Source organism: Panthera pardus, unplaced genomic scaffold (assembly GCF_024362965.1).
Source record: "Panthera pardus isolate Hobbes unplaced genomic scaffold, ASM2436296v1 HiC_scaffold_2, whole genome shotgun sequence".
Lineage (NCBI taxonomy): Eukaryota > Metazoa > Chordata > Mammalia > Carnivora > Felidae > Panthera > Panthera pardus.
Window position 1 is genome coordinate 148,487,482 of NW_026526765.1, and position 23,112 is coordinate 148,510,593.

Here is a 23,112-nt window from a genome sequence, read left to right on the forward strand (position 1 = left end):
ATGTGTTTTACCATAACTAAACATTAAACAAACCAGGAAACCCTTCAAAAGTTTTATTCTTCTTGAGATACGGTCAAAAATCCTAACACAGCCTAGTAAGTACTGACCCGCTTTTTCACCTCTACCGTGTACCACTCTCCCCCTTATCCTCCAAAATTTCTCCTTTCATTTCCTCCAGCACATTAAGGGTTTTTTTGTACCGTTTAGTCTTCATAGAGGCTTCCCTGGCCTGGAATGGTCTTCCTTTCTCTGCCCATCTTAATATCTGCTCATGCTTTAGTCTCAGCATTAATATTTCTTCAGAGTATCCTAGACCAGGTCAGCTCTCTCGTTTATGCCCTCTTGACATCCTGGTACTTTCCCCAAGAATTACTAAATTTATTTAAGCCTTTATTTATTTGAGAGAGAGAGAGAGAGAGAGAGAGAGAGAGAGAGAGAGAGAGAGAGAGAGAGAGAATATGAATATGAGTGGGGGAGGGGCAGAGAGAGGGAGTCATAGAATCTGAAGCAGGCTCCAGGCTCTGAGCTGTCAGCACAGAGCCTGACATGGGGCTCAACCCCATGAACTGTGAGATCATGACCTGAGCCAAAGCCAGATGCTTAACCGACTGAGCAACCCAGGCACCCCTCCCCAAGAATTATTAACAATTACTTGGGTTATTATCTGTTTAGTGTCTGTTTGCACCACCAGACAATATACACCAGACAATATATATGCAATATACAGGTGCTGACTTACCTTGCCTCCCCCACCAGACAGCATGCAGGAACTTCCTGTCCTGCCTGCCACACAGTAGGTACTTAATAATTATTTGCTGAGTAAGTATGGAAGCAGCTGTCCCACCTGAGTTTAGGGTTTCTGATCGAGATGAATCGCAGTTTGGTGACACACAAATGAGAAAGAACATCACTGACGGTGGTCATTAAGGAATCACAGAACGATATTAGAAAGTAACCTGTGTAAATAGCACTCCAATGTTTACAAAGTGATGAAGATGCACTGTGCAAGTTATGGACGTGTTAGGAAACTGCTGACCCTTGGCAAAATTTCAGAAGTTATTATTAAAGGAATAACATAGATACTGAGAAGAGAAAGCTGTAATAATAGGGTGCTGGCACAAGCTGGTTATGTATGGGAGGCAGAATGATGCTCCCCACCCCCCCGCATGTCCCCATCCTAATCCCTGGGACCTGTGAATTCGTTAGGTTACACAGCAAGAGGCAATTCAGGTTGCTCTTCAGCTGACTTTAGAATAAAGATTACCCTGGACTGTGAGGGTGGGCCTAAGGTAACCAGAGGGGTTTTAGGTGTGGAAGAGAGAGGCAGGAAGTCAAATAGAGAGCACTTTGCAGATGCTTCACTACAGGTTTTGAAGACAGAGGAAGGGCAAGAATGTAGGCAGCCTCCAGAAGCTGGGAAAGTGAAGAAAATGGATTCTTCCATAGAACCTCCGGAAGGAATGTAGGATTGCCAATGCCTTGATTGTAGCCCAGTGAGATCCATTTTGGGCTTTGCACTTCCAGAACTGTAAGACAATAAATCTGTGTTTTTTTAAGCCATCTAGTTTGTGGTAACTGGTTACAGTGGCAGTGGAAAACTAACACACTACGGCTAAGCCATGAAAGATTCACTTCTTTTCCTTCCTTGCCATAGCTCCTGACCTAGCAAATCAGGAAGAGAGTAAATAAGATGTCTTTGTTTTTTCCACCGAAACACTTGATTACATCATTTAAGATATCATAACACTAAAAAATATGCACCAAAGGCAAAGTCAATGAAGTGAATTAGAAAACTCTGTGGAGTGCCCACACCCCCAAAGTGCTGATTAATGGAACGATGCCATCTTGGAAGATTCTGAGCAACACACTACAAGGGTCTGTTCATTAACATTCTTCAATACTTTTATCAATAACTTAGAGCAGGGATTCTTAACTCTGGGATTATGGACCACCTGGGACTGCAAAAAGTATCTGAACCTTCTAAACCTTACTGAAAATTTTATTACTTACATAATTTTTTTTATTTTTTTTATTTATTTTTATTTTTTGGCAGAAAGCTCTATGGCCTTCATTAAAGTCTTAAAGGGGATCCATAAGTCCAGAAGGTTACGACCTGACTTAAATGAAGATACAGAAGGTATGCTCATCACATTCACTGGTGACACAAAGCTGCTGGAAAGAGTAAAGACTGCGGTGACAAATCAGGATTCCAAAAACATCTTGAAAGGTTGAATGAACAGGCTACATCCAGTGAAGATAAAATCACACAGCTTAGGGCAGCCTCTGGAAAAGACTCAGAGGTTTAATCAACAGTAAGCTCAGTATGAGTCAGTAATTAGGGCTACCAAAATAACTTATATGACTCTCGGCAGGTGTCCAGCATGATGGAAAAAAAAACCACTTCTACTCTCTTCTGCTTTGGTGAAACCAAATGCATTACTGTGTTCATTTTTGGGTTTCTTCTGTATTCATTTCCTAAGCCTGCCATAACAAATAACCACAAACTTGGGTGACTTAAGACAACAGAAAATGTACTGTCCCACAGTTCTGGAGGCTGGAAGTTGAAATCAAGGTGTCTTGGTTCCTTCCGTAGGCTCCAAAAGGAAAACAGTCCCATGGCTCTCTCCTAGCTTCTGGGGCCCAGAAAGCTTTGGTGTTCCCTGGCTGTGGCAGTGTAACCCTGATCTCTGTTTCCCTCTATCTTCCTGTGGCTCTTTTCACTGTGTGCCTGAGTCCTCTCTTCTCCTTATAAGGACACCCACATTGGATTTAGGGCCCATCCTAAACTACTATGATCTTATCTTGATCCTCAACTACTTACATTTGTCAAGATCCTATTTCCAAATAAGGTCACACTCAGATTCCAGGTGGACATGAACTTTTATGGGACATTATTCAACCCACTGCATCCTTTAAGTGGAATACTGACAGACAAATACACTCTGAAGTTTACAATACCATATTCTTTTTTAATTTTTTTAACATTTATTTTTGAGAGACAGAGAGAGACAAAGCATGAGCAGGGGAGGGGCAGAGAGAGAGGGAGACACAGAATCCGAAGTAGGCTCCAGGCTCCAAGCTGTCAGCACAGAGCCTAATGCAGGGCTCCAACTCACAAACCGCGAGTTCATGACCTGAGCCGAAGTTGGACACTTAACTGACTGAGCCACCCAGGCACCCCTATGATACCATATTCTTAAGAGCAATCAAAAGAAACAGAGATATAAAACCAAAGGGTTAGAGGGCTTGAATCAAACAAGGAAATTAACTATTGCCTACAAATATCTGAACCAAGTTTTTTCCCCAGATGAAAAACTTTCTAACATTGCTTTCCAGAGATGAATGTGATAGATTTCTGTCATTCATTTGTTCAAGCTTAAGCTGTACAATCATCGGATAGGAATGCTGAGGCTTCGGATGGGTGGCTGACTTGAGAATCACTGATGATCAAGCTATATAGCTTCAGGATGGTAAGCAGGAGTGAGATAAGTGGCTGGAGCCACTGGAGGAGACCACAGGGAGGGAGCTCAGATTTCCATTCTGAGGATAATGAGAAGACCGGAAGGGGGTTAAGCAAGGAGTGTTACGATTTCCTGTAGAAGCTTCAAGATTATCCTGGCTACTGTAGGGAGAAAAGACTGATGGAAGTTAAGAGAAAAGCAGAGACCAAGAAAGGGTAAGAGGGGAGAGCTGCCCATACTCTCTCCAGGAGTGAAAATGACAAGTCACACAGAAATATGTATATCCTGCAGGTAAACTGTGGAGGGAAGATCAGATGTGGAATGTGAGGAGAAGAAGCAAGGATGACCCTAAATGTGGACGGTGATGTCATTTGTTGAGATGGGGAGGATCAGGGAGCAGCGGTAGCAGGCTGGAAGGCAAAAAAAAAATGTATCAAAGGCTCCATCTGAGGTTTCTAAATCTGGAGATGTCCTCGAGACATTTAGGTTGAAGATACCATGCAGACAGAGTTGAATGTGTGACTCTAGGCTCACAAGGGAAGACTAGGCTGAAAGTAGAGGAAGACACAACAGCAGGCATTGGAGAAAAAGAAAACTGTTGCCTTAGAGTTGTCCCACTTCTTTAGGAGTATTTTGGGGGTGTACCTGGCTGCTGGCTCAGTCAGAAGAGCATGTGACGCTTGATCTTGGGGTCATAGGTTTGAGCCCCATGCTGGGTGCAGAGATTACTTAATAAACAAAAAACTTAAAAAAATATTTTTGTATTACTGAGCATAGTTAAGTGCCCATTTGTTTCTGCTTAAATGTTATGTTCTCAAACCCTGGTCAGCTGCGTTGTTCAGATTTTCTCCAGCCACATTCAACTGCATGGTGACAGGAAGCACAGAGACGGATGGTAGTGGTTCACCCTGGATTGACATTTTGCCAAGTGAGTGTGATACAGAACAGAGGAAAAAGGGATGATTAATGTGAAGAATCATGGACTCTACATCAAATAAGGAGAGAAGTGAGAAGCCCAGAGGGGGCTGAAAGAGCTTCCTCTATCCAAAATCAGCCAAAGGACAGGGTCATGCTATGCTGAATTCAATTAATGCTGAGGCCTTATCACAACTGACTGAGGAGGAAAGTAGTTGCCAGAAGAAAGGGAAACACTATGAGCCAACATAGTAGCTACTATCATAAATTAGTTTAGGGTCTACAGACTTAGATCTGTTTATAAAATAAAAGCAGTTAATTCAATGGTAGCGTTTCCTGATTTCATGGTCCATCAGTGGCTACTAAGCAGGAACTCTCTGGAGACAGTGCTTAGTTTCTAAAGAACCCTGTATTTTATAGCAAGTCACTATAGTTGGAGAAGACCTCAGAAGCTGGGAAAGCAGGGAGCTTCTGCAGAAAAGAGAAAGGGGTGGGCACAGAATTCATTTGCAGTGTGGATGGGTGAATGAGTGGGAAGCTTACTGTACACACACAGAAAAGACAAACTCACCCAATGGCTTACAGTGAAGTATACCTGTCCCATTCACTCCATTGTCCTAGGTCCCCCAAAGCAACCCTGTTTTTAGTTCTTCTAGTGGTCACCTTCTACGGTCCCACAAAGGCTCATCGCCATTGTTTCCTGGTTTGTCAATGTAAGACATTATCTGCGGATTTATGAGGCCACAAATCAAGATTCTGCTCATTTAGGCTTCTCCATTTTCCCTCTTCCCTGATTTCATTGTTTCATTATTTTCCTCTGTGGTTCAACCTTCCCAGTGTCTGCAACTACAGCCGTCCTCCTGAATGCTCACCCAGTGAGATGAAGTCACTGGCCCTTACCAGCTCCTGACATGCCTTTTCTCTCTTCCATTTCTCTACCTTTGTCATCTATTTATAGTTACAGATGCTTAAGGTCGAAATGTTTGCTTTCTCTTTCTTCTGCAACCAATAGGGCCTTCCACACTTTAACTACAGATTGATCTTAAACACTGAAAACCAACAAAACCACTAAAGCACTAATATCATCATTATAAAAATGTTACAGAACGGCCTGTGTTTGGATTCCACTTCCCTTTCTAGGATCTGCTAACTGCTCACAACTGTGTCACATTTTAGTTGTTTCACAATTGGACCAACTGTCCCTGGTCTTGGAGTTCCTCTTCTCTTACTAGGGAAAAACATGTCCTTTTAATTTTATGTCTAGTATCTTCCAGTTTCCTACTCTGACCATGGCTTGGAATTCACTGTATTTTTTTTTTTTTTTTTTGAAGCTTTGGGAATAAACAAACACCCAACCTGTACACACTTACTTGTTCCCTTCGGGAAGTATGACTTTTCCCCTATGAAGGTTGTGTACTGAAAATTAACCATTTCAAAAAAAAAAAAAAAAAAAAAAAGAGAGAGAAAACAAAAAATGTCTCCCAATGATCCAATCAATAGAACACAATCATTTTTATTTTTGCACATTACTCTGAGTCTTAATCCACTGTAAACAAATTTAACACAGTCACAGTTCAATCACTATATGTTTATTTTTGTAGGATATACCTTGCTTTCACAATCCCCTTTAATGGCTGTGTAACTTTCCACTGAGTGGATGTATCATAATTTATTAAACCCACTCGGGAAGCAGTACAAAAAAGTGGTTAAAGTATGGATGCTGCAGTCAGACAGACCTCCAACACATCCCAGCTCTGCTGAATCCCAACGGCTATACAGCTGGTAGGTTACCTCTCCTGCTTTCATTCACCCAACACTAATAACCAGTCCCACCCTACTATGTTCCAGGTGCCACGCTAAGCACTGTGTACACATGGGTAGACACAGCAACAGCATCCCCGCCCTCATAAACAAACAAACCAGATATATAATTTCCAATCGTATAGAGGGCTCTCAAGAAAAAAGACACTAAGTGAGAGACTGGAGAAGCCTGAATTCACATCCACAAAATGAGGACACGGTACCACCTAGGGCTGTTATTAAATGACAGTCCATGTATAGTACAGTACTTGGCACCCTTCTCAGCCCACAATACGTGAAACAATATGTGTTAAGTACCTCACTGCCTGGGGTAAACCAAGAGCACCAAAGCAGGAAACACTCTCTCAGTGTGTCCTTCTTTCCTTCATCAACAGAAATCCTACACTTTCTCAAGTCTGAGTTCATGGCTAGATATCTGATGTGGGTCTTTTCTATATCCATTTCCCTCCTCAGCATGTTATTTTCTTTTACCTCCTTAAACAAGCTGTCTCTACAATAGCTGTTTTAACACCCTAATCTGCAACTCTAGCATTTGTTCCATTTCTGGGCCTGTTGCTACTGCCTATTTTTGCCTGGTTATGGGTCATAGTTTCCTGTTTCTTAGCATGCCCAGTAATTTCTGACTGGATGTTGGTCTTAGATTTTATGTTTTTGGGATCCAGATGTCACTGCATCCCTTTCAATATTGTCGAGCTTTGTTCTGGACCAGTTACTTGGAATCAGTCTGATCCTTTTCAAGTTTGCTCCTAAGCTTTGTTAAGTGGAGTCCAGAACAGACTTTCATTTAGGGCTGATTTGGCCTCGCGTGCATTAGGCAGTCTCCCTACACTGATCAGTAAGAGTATGAACTATTCCAAGCCCTGTGGGAACTCCAAGAATTCCCCCTGCTAATTTCTGACAGTTCTTCATAAAATGTGCAGATCAGTACTCTGGCCAAAGACCCGTGGGGACCCCTCACAGCTCTCCAGAGTTCATTCCCGGCGCGACTCCCTCCTCTCCCTCCTCTCTCGTATTTTACCTCCTTGCATACTCAAGTCTGTTCAAACTGCCTTGGCCTCCTAGAGCTCTGAACTCTGTTTTGGCAACACCAGGTTCCCTCTGGATTCCCCTTCCTTGCACTGCAACATGGCAACTCTCCAGGCCGTAAGTAAGCTGGGGCAGTCATACAGCTCCACTGTTTATTTCCTTTCTCTCAGGGATCACTGTCCTGTACTCTTTGTTGACCTATTTCTAAAACTGCTGTTTCATAACTTTGTCATGTTTTCTAGTCATTTAAGGTGGGGAAGTGAACTGGTCCCTTTTACTCAATTATGGCTAGAAACAGAACTAACCAAGCTTGACTTCAAATTTCCACATTTTCAATGAAACTCTTCTAGACTACAAGTCCAAGTCATTTTCCACTTTTCTGGTCTTCATGCCATTCACGACGCAGCACACTAACAGAGGCCCTACAGTATACTCTGTCCATCAAGCCCCCCCGCCACTCCCACCCCTGCCCCCAACACCTTCCTACAAAGCCTGCCATCAGTTTCACTACCAGACTCAACACCGCTAGACTGAATGCAATCACAGATTCCAGTGGCTTGCTAGTGCCAGGCACAGTCCTAGGTGCTGGACTGAAACAAGGAAGACATTGTCCCTAACTGCCAGGAGCTCACAGTTTGTGGCAATGTAGAAATCAAACTCTCAGCCATAAATTCATAACACAGTTTTCAACGGGGAAAAACTAAGGTAGAAATGAACTTTTAGCACAAAGATCATCAAACATTTTCTTAAAGCTCCAGAGAGTAAGTAGCCTAGGCTTGCAGGCCACATAGACTCCTCTGTCACAACCACTCAGTTCAAAAGCAGCCAAAGACATGTGAACAAACGGCTATAGCTGTATTCCATAACTGTGTAAAGTAACAGGTGGCTGGTCCCCCGGGTGTAGTCTGCAGACCCCTGCTTTAGAACAACATCCACCAAAACAGCCTGCACCATCTTCTACAATGGTATGTTCTGTTTGTGCCATCCAGACAAGGCCCTCCTAGGCGGGCAGTGCATACAGCGCCTTCTGCACAAACTATAGCACTTGTACAACTCAAGCACAGAGTAGGTACTTACTGTTTTTTTCTTTTTTTTTTTTTTACTTATGCTGCTTTGCATTTGAAGAGCTCCCTTTGTTTTACTTAAAACTGCTTCCAACAGTAAACGAAGCTGCATTTGCAACAATTCATAGAAAATAATAAATGTCTAGTGCATAATATAAGGATGATAAAACAAGCAAATGTTGATGGTCCTGAAAAACAGTTTCATTTTGCAAGTAAGTCAAGACTACCATATACTTAAATACTCAAAAGAATCTTCTCTGGGGACTACCCATTCATCCCACAGATGGCCTAAAACACTACTAGACTTCTCTCTTGAAAAATATCTAAAGAGAGAGTTCACAAGCACATAAAAAAGAATGGCCTCAAAAGAACTTTCAATTGTGGTCAAAATTCAAGTCTATCTAGAAAAGACAAAGATTTGATACACTGCACATCTTTTTAAAATTGATCAATCAAAAAGATCTTACAAAATAAATCTTACAAAATAAATGCTAAGTGTTTCAATTTGTTTTCACTGCTGCACAATATGTGTGTGCATATATGTACACCAACGGATAAACATATGGTGATGTGACTGGTTTGAAAAGACGACCACTCTCTTTAATAGGTATATTCTGGCAGGTTTGTTCAAAAAGATCTGTCCTTGGGTGCCTGGACGACTCTGTCAGTTGAGTGTCTGACTTGATTTCGGCTCAGGTCAAAATCCCAGGATTGTGGGATAGAGGGAGCCCTGCACTGGGCTCTGTGCTGAGAGCATGGAGCCAGCTCGGGATAGTCTCAGTTTTTCTCTCTTTCTCTGCCTCTGCCCCTCCCCTGCTCATGCACATTCTCTAAAAATAAAAAAATAAGATTTGTCCTACCACTTTATAGTCACACTTCAATCAAGGTGGAGGAAACTTAGAAGTCATTTAATCTAACCTTCCTTCAAATGAAGGATTTTTCTTTTATAACTTTCAAACAGTGCTCTGTGGTTTGTCCATCTTTTTTTTTTTTTTTTAACGTTTATTTATTTTTGAGACAGAGAGAGACAGAGCATGAACAGGGGAGGAGCAGAGAGAGAGGGAGACACAGAATCCGAAACAGGCTCCAGGCTCTGAGCTGTCAGCACAGAGCCCGACACAGGGCTCGAACTCACGGACTGTGAGATCATGACCCGAGCCGAAGTCGGACGCTTAACCGACGAAGCCACCCAGGCACCCCGGTTTGTCCATCTTTTAAAAATCACATTCAGAATCAAACATAAACGAGAGGTGTACCTGGCCTCATGAAGCAGGACCAGTGCTGCCCAGGAACCAGACACCCAAATTCAAGACGACTAGAGAGGGTCTGTCCTGCAACAGGCAGCTAAGCTTTATCTCCCTTCAACTCCTTTTAATGCAGGTGATTTTTTTTTACACCCCAATTCGGGGCTATGTATTTTTTCCTATTCACTTTTTTTCTTAGTCTCAACCCACCATTCCACACACTGAGATCCTAGGGATTCAGCAGGTCAAATAGATCATTTAAATATGCCATGTCTTTACCAAAATCACTGGCACAGCAATCAAAGATCTTCACAATGTGAAGAACAGCAGAAGGAAAAACTGAAGGCAGCAAATATGAACACAACCCTTATGGGAAGCTTTGCCATTAAGAGAAATAGAGGATGGGATGGTAGCAGAAGAGTATTTGGTGGGAAGGTCAAATGTGTTTTTAAAAAATATTCAAATATTTATATGCCAATGGATCATCCAAAAGTGAAGGAAAAATACAGTGTGTGAAACCATTTTCTCAATTGTAAAATTCAATATAAATATATTGTATATATCTCCTTTATCTGCTTGCTTAGTTATTTATGTTAAAATCTGGTTTTTAGAACCTCCAGCTCCTTTTGAATTCTCTTTCCTTTCAGAGTCCCTGTTCCCAGGATCATACCTACTATTTCTCTGAATATTTTGAAATCTCTATATCTAGTAGTCCTTGCCTTTGCCATTATGAATTCTAACATTACATGATGGCTTTCATCCAAGGTCTTATTTCCACATCAATATCCTTTACTCTTTATCAGAATTTAAAAAACCATGTTCAGGTTTAATGGATTCATCCAAAAGAACTACTTTCTTAAACCTAAAAACCTAAGTTTTGCTTTTTTTTTTTTTTTTTTGTATCCATACGGTTAGCAAGATGCCCCCCTTCCCCCTTCCCCACAAAAGTTGATCATTTGGTAAAACTGTTAAGGCTGTAATATCCAATCCTCAAAATTTCTATGCAAAGCAAAAAGTGGCTGATACCAGATTCTTCCCACCAGCACATCTGCATATACAATGACATCATCAACACTGGTCCTTCTCCTGCCCAACCCCCACTCCAGGCTCAGACAAAAAGTTAGTGTGCACAAACACAGAGCACATTTACAATGTCTGCTCCCCAGTAGGTACTAGCTAGTTTACATTTGTTTCTAGTTCTAAGCTCACCCTTTGAGTAAGCAACTCTAATCTGCAAATAAATACAAGATATGTTCCTTCAAAGGCCCATTCCTAAAAATGAATTATCAGTAAACATATGAAATCTGTTAACACCAAACAAATGAATCTCCATTCTATTCAATCTGCATTCTATTTAGTGACAAAGAATACGTTTTCAAAATACAACACTTATTGTTTTATAAAGTTTAACACTTTCTAAAAATGTACTTTTAAAACACCAAAGAATCTAAAGAAAAAGCTGTCTATTTGCCCTTTAAAGGTGTAGAATAAATAAATTTCATCCAGTTATTCATACATGTCTAATTGATAGTAGCACTACAAAATAAGAAAGGTTTCTAATATTTCACAAACCAAGTCAGAGATTTAAAATGAGTCATCATGTTAAGCTCTAGGAAAATGTGAAATTATTTTGTCTTTATATTCATTACTACCAAACACTTATCCTAAAAAATGCACCTTTGTTAATTTCACATCTAGGGGTGCCTGGTTGGCTTAGTTGGTAGATTATGCAACCTTTGATCCCAGGGTTATGAGTTCAAGCTCCACACTGGGTGTAGAGCCTGCTCAAAAAAAAAAAAAAAAAAAAAGATAAAGAAAAAAAAATTTTCACATCTATTGCGCCCAGCTACTTCTGCCAGGAATTCCGTCTCGTAACATTTTTTGCTTTGTAATTTGAACATTACTTTGTTTACTGTCAACACACAGGAAGTCCTCAATAAACACGCTAAGATTCTCTTCAATTCAAAATTATAAGAGCATAAAAGGTCATAAGAACTATAATATTTTTTATTAAAATATAAAATTTTGAAATTCACTAAATCAAGAATAGCCACTTTTTTTTAACTGAGGTATAACAGATGTAACGCAAGTAATCGTAACAGACTTATACCACCATTGTTGTTTTTAAGATACATTCCCAAGTTCCTGCTGCAAAAGTAGGAAAATGTCCTGGATTTCATGATTTACAGGTATACGGATGTATAAAGGCCCTAACTAGCACTTCAGGAAGAAGAGGAATTTTCATCTGTTTTGTTCACTGCTGTTGCCCCACCACCTCTCCAGTGGTACACAGGATTTCAATTAGTTATTTGCTGAACTGAAAGCACCTATGTGTGCAGACCCCTCAGTAGGAAGTCAGACCCAAACCACCTGTAGGACCTCACCACTCACACCATGAGAAAACATGCAGCAATCTCATGTTGTGCAAATAGAAAATGAGCTCCTAGAGAATGGAGAATAGGGAGAGAAGAGAGACACTGAAGGCAACCGACCCCAGACTCAGCGTTCACACACTGCCCTGACGTGTTCACATTGAGGGGTGTCTAAAACCTCACCAATTTAGACATTCATTCAGGTTGACAAGTCTCGTTTTAAGAATGCAGGGACCATTCATACCTGTCAACAATCTTACGAGGTAAATATGTCATCATTCCATTTTGTGGAGGACACTGAGGTTATGTGGCCAATTTACTTTCCCAGGGTTACGCAATGCTCTCCTGGTGTCACATAGCATATGCACAGCACAACTCAGAACCTTTACTTGTACAGTGATGCTACCTCCCCAGGGATAAGGAAACAGGACTAACCTTCCTCTACACATCAGTTGCATGTTAGTTCCCAATACTCTTCTGTTCAAACACCTACAACAAGAGTTCTCAAAGACGGGGCTTTTGTTTGGGGATGACAAGCAAGCAACAAGTAGTTTTACAACATGGGACCCTTTGGAGGCAAGAATCTAAAGTGAATATCGTGGATTTGGGGTGCCCGAGGGAACCAAGCCCTAAAGACAAACCAAGTATTTCAAAACCCTGCACGGGGCCAACTCTTGCTCCAGAACAGCTTGCCTCTCTCTCTTCCTCTTCCTCCCCTTCCACGTGACCCTCACGGTTCTCCGCACCAGAAAATAGGCTACCATTGTTAGTGCCATAGTTTGGCAACATTATGTGATCCAACTACAGTGACTGGCACAGAACAGGCACACAAATATTTACTAAATGAACCAAAGACCAAAGTTGTTTCTGCCCGCAAGCTGGGACCCTAACTGCAATTTTTAACAAAATGGAGATGAGAATGCACTTTAAGCACCTGACCGTTGGTGTAAATATGAACTTTTACAAGGCACTTCTAAATTGGGGGCAAACTAGAGTGAAAGACCCACGTGATTCTTTTTCCTCAGTACACAGATAGCTTAGCACTTTAGCACACACAGATCTCAGAAGAGGCATGATGTTTTAATATTTTAGAGTATAAAAACAAACATCATTACCTTATTTAGACTGCCTTGTTTAGGTCATCTTAACATGAATAGCAGCTTAAAAAAAAAAAAATCCACTCTCAGCATTCTCAGGATGAGTGTGGGGGTGGAGAAGATAGCAGACATTTTCCAAAAAGTTCGCAGTGGGCAAAAGAAACAAAAAACAAAACCCCCCAAAAAATATCAAAAGGAAAAAAAGGTTCCTTTAAAACATGACCAGTAATTTATACAAATATACGTTTTGTATACAAATAACTAAACGGAGCCAGTGTTTATAGGAAAGCATGAGCATACGCCAAATGGCTTCAAAGACAATTCTTGAAAATTTTATCTATTTCCCCTTCGGTCAGCACCCATGCCCTGAAAACTTGGCTACTAGTTCCAATTGGTATCAGATTCTTCATAATGTGAGATTTTCAGGCGTCAAATTACAGTAAAACTACTGGGGCAGAACAGGAGCCAAAAGCAACAGGGAAGATGCCCATTTTCCTCTACCAACCTCCTCCCACTTGCCACTTAAGAAAAACGGCACGTTTTTACGTTAGAAAAGGGCCTTCATCCTTCGAGATCTAATTCAGCGTTAAGTCTGGGATTTCGGGAACAAACCTGCCGATTCCAAAATGCAGGTTAAGACCTCCTCCACCATGAATTAGTTTTGCGCTCTTCCACCACCTCCTTTGTCTGAACTGTCCCTGCAAACTCGCAGACCCATGCCCTCCTGTAAACAAGCTACCTAAACGAAAAGGAACGTTTTCTAAGTCTTTCTAAGAGAAGAGGAACCCCCCACCCCCACCCCCCACCCCCCAAAAAAGCGTCTGGAGCCTCATTCCCACCCGTGGGCAGGCCGGGCTGCACACGACGGAAACCTGGACCCCGGGGCCGCCGGCCGAGCGGAGCGGATCTGCGAGTCCGGCCGGGGTGGGTGGGGGCGCTGAGCCCGCCGCCCCCGCGCCCCGGCTCCCGGGGGCCGCCGCCCGCCCCCGCGCCGGCTCCTTCTCTCCGCGCCCCGGCACTCACCTCCGTGGATGGGCAGCGGCGCCAGCACCTGGCCGCGGACCTCGGCCTTGGGCGAGTCGAGCCCGTAGCGCCCGCGGTCGATGCGGAACGTGAGAGGGGCGCCGCGGCCGGGCTCCTGCACCGTCACGTTGATGAGCGCCGTGTAGTACTCCTGGCTCGCGTTGTCCGCCCGCGCCGGCCACAGGCTGCAGGTCAGCAGAGCGAGCGCGGCGAGCCGGGCCGGGCCCGCCCGCGCCGCGCCGCTCATCGTCCCTCCGGCCGCCGCCGCCGCCGCCGCTCGCGGACCGGGCTCCAGGGCCGGCGCGGAGAGGCGGGGCGGGCGCGGCCGGCGGTGCAGCGGGAGCGCGCGCGCGCGGCCTGCGCGGGGCCGGGCACGAGCACGGTCCTCCTCGGCGCCGCGGCCCCGCCGCTCGCCGCCCTCACGTCTGCGGCCCGCCCGCGGGGACGCGCCCATGGGGCCCTTGGGCGAGGACGGCGGGTCAGGCAGCTCGCGGTGGTCTCCTCGGGGCCCCCTGTGGGCCGTGGGGACGGGCCCACTCCATCCCACGGGTCTGGTCCCGCCGACTCGGGGGCGCCTCGCTTGGCAGCGGCGGGGTTTGGGAGGCGGCTCCAAGAGGATGCGCCTGAAGCAGGGTCTGTGAAACACAAAGTCCCGCTAGCCCGGCTGCCGCCTCCGGCGCGCTCGCCGCGGCTCTGCCCAGGCCCCTCCCGGGGGGCCGAGCGGCAACGCGCAGGCCTGGGGCTCAGCCCCGCCCCCGCGCGCTTGCGTGCGATGCCCTGCTCGCTCCCGCCCGCCTGCACGAGGGCCGGAGCTTGCACAGCCATGTCCGTTAGTCCCGGCGTGATGGGCACAGGGTGCGGAGCCTGGGAGCTTTATAAAGTCCTGTGGAAAAGTTTGCGACGAGAATGCAAAAAGAAAAACAGTTAAAACTTTACAATTAATTTTAAAAGTTAAATGTCTGTGAAGAGTTCAGATTTCAGCTGGTCAACAACCAGTCGCATGTAATTGACACCAAGGAACGCAGGGGAGGGGATGTGCCTCTGTAATGGGACGCGGGGGGCCGCAACACCCAGAACTGTAAGAACACCTGTGGGGTTGAGAAGGCTGTCTACAGGAGATGAAACCTCCAGATTTTCTGGATAAAGAGAAGATTGTAGTGAGACCTGCCCAGCCCACAACACACACACATCTTGTCAGCTGTGTACCCTTCTAAAGCATAAACGACAAAGTGGGATGGGTCTTGAGTCAGGTGTGGCTGAATCCAGTAGCTTATAGAATGTTAGGCAGTGTACTCATTATTGCTCCCTGATGAGGAGGAAGGATAACATCTTTTTTTTTCTAATTTAAATTTTCGTTAACATACAGTGCAATATTGGTTTCAGGAGTAGACTTCAGTGATTTATTGCTTACATACAATACACAGTGTTCAGGTGCCCTCAATACCCATAGCGCATCTAGCCCATCCCCCACCCACCTCCTCCGTCAACCCTCAATTTGTTCTCTATCATTAAGAGTCTCTTGTGGTTTGTTTCCCTCTCCTCTCTTTTCCCCATGCTCATCTGTTGTGTTTCTTAAATTCCACATATGAGTGAAATCATATGGTATTTTTCTCTGATTGACTTATTTTTGCTAGTTCCATCCACGTTGTTGCAAATGGCAAGATTTCATTGTTTTTGATGGCTGAGTAATATTCCATTGTGTGTGTGTGTGTGTGTGTGTGTGTGTGTGTGTGTGTATACCGCATTTTCTTTATCCATTCATCCGATGGTGGACATTTGGGCTCTCTTCATCATTTGTCTATTGTTGATAATGCTGCTATAAACATTGGGGTGCATATGTCCCATTGAATCTGTGTGTATGTATCCTTTGGATCAATACTTAATAGTAGGATAGCATCTTCTGACTGGCCCCGCCTGGATTCTCTGCATCCTATAGTGGGAAGGGGTGGAGTCAGCCTTGCCCAACCAAATGTACCGAGTATCCCAGAAAGAGGCCACTTCCCAAAGGAAAACTGAGGCACTGTTTCCAGGCAAAGGGTGTGGATGCAGTGTTGGCTAAAATATCAGATGTCCTTGGGTGACTCTTAGCAATGTCCTTCACAATTTCTCCCTCTAAATCTTCCCTTCCTTCCTCACTGCAATCATCTGTCTAGTCTGTTCTGGCCATATTGAGGCTGGCTTTATTTACTTGCCTCCAGGATGTACAGCCCCTAGACCAAAATAACCAGGCCTCCTCCCTGGGCCTAGTGCTTGAAGAGGTATCTACTTTGGCCCTCCAGCAGCTGGACTCCCTTCTCACAGAGCAAAGAGTTCTTGGGACCAAGGTACTCATGTTCAGGCACCTGAGACAGGGAGTTCCCTGCCCAGATAGCCCCAGGCCTGCTGGGGGTCTCTGGCCTCTGCTCTTACTTGGCATGCCCTGGCCTGCCTCTGCTTGCCAGGCTCATTCACTCTACTCCCTTGTCCTTACAAGGGACTTTCTTTCTTTCTTTCTTTCTTTCTTTCTTTCTTTCTTTCTTTCTTTCTTCCTTCCTCTTTAAAATATTTATTTATTTGGGGGAGAAAGAGAGACAGTGTGAGCAGGGGAGGGGCAGAGAGAGAGGGAGACACAGAATCTGAAGCAGGCTCCAGACTCCAAGCTGTCTGCACAGAGCCCGATGCAGGGCTCAAACTCACAAACTGTGAGATCATGACCCGAGCTGAAGTCAGACGTTTAACCGACTGAGCCACCCAGGCTCCCCTAAAAGGGTCTTTTAAAGCATGTGGTACCCATACTTTGAATTTGTCAAGTAGAGAGTTGCTTCTAGAGAACTTACAACACTTCTCTGGCACTTTCCAATCGCCCTTTAAAATAGAGTGGGATGAGGTGGTCTCTGTGCATAGCCTCAGCAGGTATGGACATCTAGGGCATTGGTAACACCACCTTCATTTGGGAGTGTAACTGTTTTTAATTTTATGGACAGTTTCCTTTAGGAAAAGAGTCTTTTCATGTATAGTTGTGGTACAAAGCTACCTTTTTAAAATTGCAGTAAAAAAATACAAAAAACAAACAAAAAAACCCCCCAAAATCATCTTAAACCGTTTGTAAGTGTTCAGTTCAGCAGCATTTGGTACATTCACATTGTTGTGCAAGGATTACCACCATCCATCTCCTAGACTCTTTTCATCTTGTAAAACTGAATTTCTGTCCCCATTACATAATAACTTTACACTTCCCCCTCCCCCACCCCCTTGGAACCACAATTCTATTTTCTGTTTCTATAAAATTTCACTACTCCGGGCATATACATACAGACATTTATAGACCCACATACATGGAGTCACACAGTATTTGACCCTTAGGGTGTTTTGTTTTGTTTTGTTGGTATTTGACCTTTCGTGACTGGATTATTTTACTCAGCATAGTGTCCTCCAGGTTCATCCATGTTGTAGCATGTGTTAGAATTTCTTTCATCTTTAAGGATGAATAATGTTCCATTGTATGTATACATCACATTTTGTTTATCCAAGCACTGATGGACACTTGGCTTGCTTCCACCTTTTGGCTACTGCAAATAATGCTGCTATGAACACGGGTGTGTAAATATCTCCTCAAGATCCTGATTTCAACTCTTTTGCATAAATACCCAGAAGCGGGATTGCTGGATCATATAACAGGTTCTATGTTTAATTTTTTGGGTAATTGCCATACCATTTTTCCGTAGTGGCTACACCATCTACAGTCTCCCCAACAATACACAAGGGCTCGCATTTCTCCACATCCACGTCAACACTTGGGACAAAACTACCTTTTAAAACATTCAGGTAAAAATAAATAAGTAAATAAATAAAACATTTAAGTGAAAAAAAAGTGAGTGGATGAAAAGTATTAAGTAAATAAAAGCACAGGTGGTATTTGGCTATGGCAGATCTCACGAGGAGTGTGTGTTGAGGTCTGACTGAGGCCCACAGGGGTCTAGAAGGGAGATACCCATAGGCCTCCCTCCTCTGTGGGGCTCTTTCTCTGGCTCCACACATGACTCTCCCCTCCCTCTGCTCCCATCTTCCAAGAAATCCCAGGTCACCCATAAGCCCCATCTCAAATTCCCCTTCTCCTCAGAGTTCCAGTGGGCCCAGTTCCCAGCCTTCCATCTCCAGGTGCTGGGAAGGAAGGGCTTCAGTCCTTTAGAAATGTGTCTGGCTCCTCTGGGAGCAATGTCTACCTTCCCAGGGCCATAAACAGGGGTAGCCTGTGTATAAAACATGCTACATAGCATGGGGGGTAAAGCAGGGGTGGGGGGGCAGCTCCAGGGATCAGAACCCAAGCTGGGTTCCCTGGGCAGTGTTGGAAACCTCAAAGGATTGTCCAAAATTTCTCTTCTTCCTCCTCCCCCATCTCTTCTTCCTCTTCCTTTTCTTCCTTCCTTTCTTTCTTTCTTTCTTTCTTCCTTTTTCTTTCTTTCTTTTTTAATTAAAAAAATGTTTTGTTTTGTTTTTTTTTTAATTTTGAGAGACAGAAAACAAGCAGGGGAAGAGCAGAGAGCAAGAGAGAGACGCAGAATCCGAACCAGGCTCCAGGCTCTGAGATATCAGCACAGAGCCCAACGCAGGGCTCAAACTCACAAACTGTGAGATCATGACCTGAACCGAAGTCAGATACTTAGCAGACTAAGCCACCCAGGTGCCCCTCTCTTCCTTTTCTTTCTCTAATGGCACAGGATCCCCTCTGGTCCTAGCAAGGCCCTGATCTTAACTTATTATTTATGGTTTCCCTTATCACTACCCCTCACTCCCCTTGCCTGCCCACAGGTAACCATATGAATGCGCTTAATGTAGATCTCTTGTGTTCTCGCCAAATGTGTGGTATTGTTTGGTGTACATGTGCTTCTTAATCATTCAACAATGCTGGTTATAGATGCCATTCTATTTCTCATTCTCTTCGTCTAGCACCTATATTGGTATTTTATGCCTTTTTCTTACACTTATTTATTAAATATTATATTGAAATATAACATACCTCTACTAAAGTGCAAAAAATCTCTTTTTTAACTTTTTATTTATTTTAAGAGAGAGAGATAGAGAGAATGAGCGGGAGAGGGGAGAGAGAGAGGGGGACAGAGGATCCAAAGTGGGCTCTGCACTGATAGCAGCAAGCCTGATGCGGGGCCCAAACTCACGAACTGCAATATTATGACCTAAGCCTAAATCAGATGCTCAACCAACTGAGCTACCCAGGTGCCCCAAAGTTTGAAAAAAAAAAAAATCTGTATATACAGCTCAACAGATATTTAGTAAGTGAAAATGCCATTGTAACCACCATCAAGATCAAGGTGGAGGACATTACCAGCACCGCTGAAGCTTTTCTGGGCTTCTCAGTCATTAGCACCCCACTATTCTGATTTCTGGTACCATAGGGTAGCTTGCCTGTTTCTGGACTTTATTGAAATAGATTACAATGTGTGATTACACAATGCATACTCTTTATTGTCTGGTTTCTTTTTCTTAACATTATGTTTGTGAGATTCTTTCTTCTTTTGCATGTAGTAGTAGGAGGAGCCTCTCTGTCTTTGCTGTATAGTATTCTGCAATTGATTTGTCCGTTTTCCTGTTGATGGGGATTTCTATTGATTTCCATCTGGGGCTATTCTGAGCAGAGCTGTTTTGAGGACTGTGTGTATCTTTTGGTGGACAGGTGCACGCCTCTCTGAGAGTGTATACTCTGGAGTGGAATGACTGCATCATAGGGTGGGCACGGAGTTAGCTTTGGCCCTCCCTTCAGCCCTGAATGAGCCTCTTTTTTTGTTTCCCTGCTGGGGCTCTGTCCCCTGAAGGTCTTGGTCCGTATTGGCTGTCCCTGCCACTGCTGCTGATTATCAACATCCTGTCCCCTCCCTCCTGCCAAACTGTGGCCACAGATGAAATTGTGGAAACCCAGTCCAACCCCATGGGATAGGCTAACCTAGAGGATACACAGTGTATCCTCTAGTATCCACAAGGAACACACTGTGATCCTGAAGTCCGAAGAAATGCTACAGGGGAAGAGCCCTGCTGGGGACATCTGGACTGTATAAGAGACCTGTTTGAACACTGGCTGGGCATTTTCACATTCATATCAGATTTGCTGTCTTCTTTTGAAGGACCCAGTGGCATGCCATGGCAATGGCTGTGAAGGAAGATGGTGGAAGGACAGTCCCCAGGTCCCCAGAGTGCAGCCTCTGGGGCTGCACTCTGGGGCTGCCTCTGGGGCTGCACCGGGGCCAGCACATGGAAAGGGTATTTTAGGAAGTGCAAAAAACATTTTTATTTTAATAATTAAATGTTTGCTTTAATATTATCGTATTTGTTTTAGCAAGTGATTTTGCTTTTCAATGATAGTAATGTCAACTGCCATAGAAAAGTGAGGTGTCTTGGGGTGCCTGGGTGGCTCAGTCAGTTGAGTGTCCAGCTTTGGCTTGGGCCATGGTCTCACGGTTCACAGGCTCAAGCCTTACATCGGGCTCTGTGCTGACAGCTCAGAGCCTGGAGCCTGCTTCGCATTCAGTGTCTCCCTCTTTCTCTTTGCTTCCCCGCAGCTTGCACTCTGCCTCTCCGTCTCTCACTCAAAAATAAATAAACATTAAAAATTTTTTTTTCAAAGTGTAGTGTCTTAGAGAAAAATATTTAATAATAGGTGGAACACAGAAGGTGGCAGAATTGTAGAAGTGGTGTGCAGATAACCAATGTATAGCAAATATTTTTAAATTTTATTTTAAATGTTAATTTTTTTTTTGAGAGAGAGAGAGACAGAGCATGAGTGGGGGAGGAGCAGAGAGACAGGGAGACCCAGGATCAGAAGCAGGCTTGAGACTCTGAGCTGTCAACACAGACCCCAATGCAGGGCTCGAACTCACAAACCATGAGATCATGACCTGAGCTGAAGTCAGCGCTTAACTGACTGAGCCACCCAGGCACCCCAATGTATAGCAAATCTTTGCAAAGAAAATAGTAGGGGCTTCTGAGACAGACACCCAGGACTGGATTGACATCAGTGCTGCTGACTGTTAAGTATTCAGGGATTTTGCAAGCCTCTTGTTAAACTGTCGATCCCTTGAAACTGGCCATGATGGAAGGTAATATTTACACCACAGAAATTGGCACACTATGACTCCAGGCTTTCTCCCTCCCTCCCTTCCTCCTTTCCTCCCTTTCCCTCTCTCTGTCTCTGTCTTTCTCTCTCTTTTTCTTATTTTTCAGAGAGTGGTTTACCAGAGTGCCCCTGGCTCAAGTCCCTGCTTGGACACATGTTAAGTGTGTGACTGCTCCAAGCCCCTGTCCCCTCCGGGGTAAGTTTTCCTCTGTGAAGTGGACCTAGTGACCTCTCCCTCGTTAGCTCTGACATGCAAATTGGATGGTGGGCTCCTGGAAGCTGTAGCTACCACCATCCCTCCCCCTTTCTCTGTTATTGTTAGTGGAAGCACAGGAACCTGTGGCCTGGGTGAAGACTGCCGTGCACTCCCCACCCCAGCCAGGCATCATCCAGAGCCAGCCGTCCTGAATGCGTGGATGCCCAGGCTGGCCAGCATCTTGCAAACTCAGGCACCAGGTGCCCCACTGCCAGCAGGGACACAGCATAACAGCATCTTATGTAGAAGAATGTACAAAACATTGAATTGGCAGTTCAAACTTTTCATCTTTCTTAACAGAAAACTGAGTATAAGAAAAAGTTGGGGGCGCCTGGGTGGCTCAGTTGGTTAAGCGTCCAACTTTGGCTGAGGTCATGATCTCCCGGTTCGTGGGTTCGAGCCCCATGTCAGGCTCTGTTTTGGCAGCTCAGAGCCTGGAGCCTGCTTTGGATTCTGTGTCTTCCTCTCTCTCTGCCCCTCCCTGGTTTGCACTCTGACTTTCAAAAATAAAATTAAAAAACATTAAAAAAATTAAAATAAAAAAGAAAAAGCTGAAGGAATGGCACAATGAGCACTTGCACCCCACCACTTGAGTTGAATCGTGGTTAACACTTGTTCATGAATCCTTTATTTGTCTATTGCTTTAATTTTAAGGATTTTTTGGGGGGGACCATTTGATGACCCTTTGGGCTGTTCTCCTGTATCATGACGAAAAAGTCAATAGAGAGTAATTCTGTAAAACAATCCCATATCCTACCCTATTCAAATATTCCCAAACATCTAAAAATGTCCCCTGGTCCCTACTTAAAATTGTTTTTAAAATTTTTTAAAGTTTATTTATTTATTTTGAGAGGGAGAGAGGCAGGGGAAGGGTGGAGAGAATCCCAAGCAGGCTCTGAGCTGTCAGCACAGAGCCCAATGCGGGGCTCAATCTCACAAACCATGAAGTCATGACCTGAGCCGAAATCAAGAGTTGGATACATAACCTACTGAGCCACCCAGGCACTCCCCATTTTTGTTTTTGTTTTTGTTTTTGTTTTTAATGGGATCCGGTGAAGGTTGTTCTGCATTGTGTTTGGTTATGTTTTTTTTTTTTTTTTCTAGAAACTCAGACTTTGAGGGTACAGCCCCAGCTTCAGAAGATTACAAGAAGTAGATGGCTGTCTGGCAACTTTGAGTGTGTGTCCCACACACACTGCACCGCTAGTGATCCACCGGAAAATGTATTGAGTACTGTGATTATCTTGTCAATAACAAGTATTGTATCATGATTTTTTTGTGTGTGGACATTTAAATTACATCCAAATTACTGCAACTTTCCTCATTTTTAATATACTGGGAACCTTGAAAATGAAAGTGGCCAGGCTGCTCTCTACTCTAGGTCCACTAGAGGAAGGAAACAGACGTCCTCCCCCCTTTTCCTGGCAGTGTGGCCTTAGGGAAGTAGTGGCAGGGGCATGGGGAGCGCAGGCCTGTGGTTCTGGCCCAGCCTGGGCCACCTAGGTGAGAGTGAGCCTGGGATCCACCGAGGCGGTACTGTGAAAATCCCCATCGAGAGAGGCACAATGAGAGACAAACCAGCTCAGGTTTGGTCATGGTCCAGAAGCTGGCATTTAATTCTCCCTGAGGACCCCCAGGAATAGGGACTATTGCACCCATTTTGCAGGTGAGGAAAGTGAAATTCAGAGAAGTGAACTCTTTGCCCAGTGAACTTGTTCCAGCTAATGA

General features: G+C 44.2%; 1 protein-coding gene and 1 long non-coding RNA gene across 4 annotated transcripts in view; one reads left to right on the top strand and one right to left on the bottom strand.

The window, feature by feature from the left end:
* RNF130 (ring finger protein 130) overlaps positions 1–14,734 on the bottom strand; it is a 142,586-nt gene extending 127,852 nt beyond the window's left edge. The window contains exon 1 of one of the 3 annotated variants that reach the window (XM_053907616.1): positions 14,024–14,734. In XM_053907616.1, the coding sequence (XP_053763591.1) occupies positions 14,024–14,477 (454 nt within the window). In that variant the 5' untranslated portion in view covers positions 14,478–14,734. The remainder of the gene's footprint in view (positions 1–14,023) is intronic. The other 2 variants (XM_053907617.1, XM_053907615.1) reach the window with 2 other exon arrangements.
* Positions 14,735–17,451: 2,717 nt separating this feature from the next.
* LOC109279017 (uncharacterized) lies at positions 17,452–22,655 on the top strand. Its single transcript, XR_002085955.2, has 3 exons — positions 17,452–17,827; positions 21,236–21,324; positions 22,489–22,655. It is a non-coding gene; the product is annotated as an uncharacterized LOC109279017 (long non-coding RNA).
* Positions 22,656–23,112: the final 457 nt, after the last annotated feature.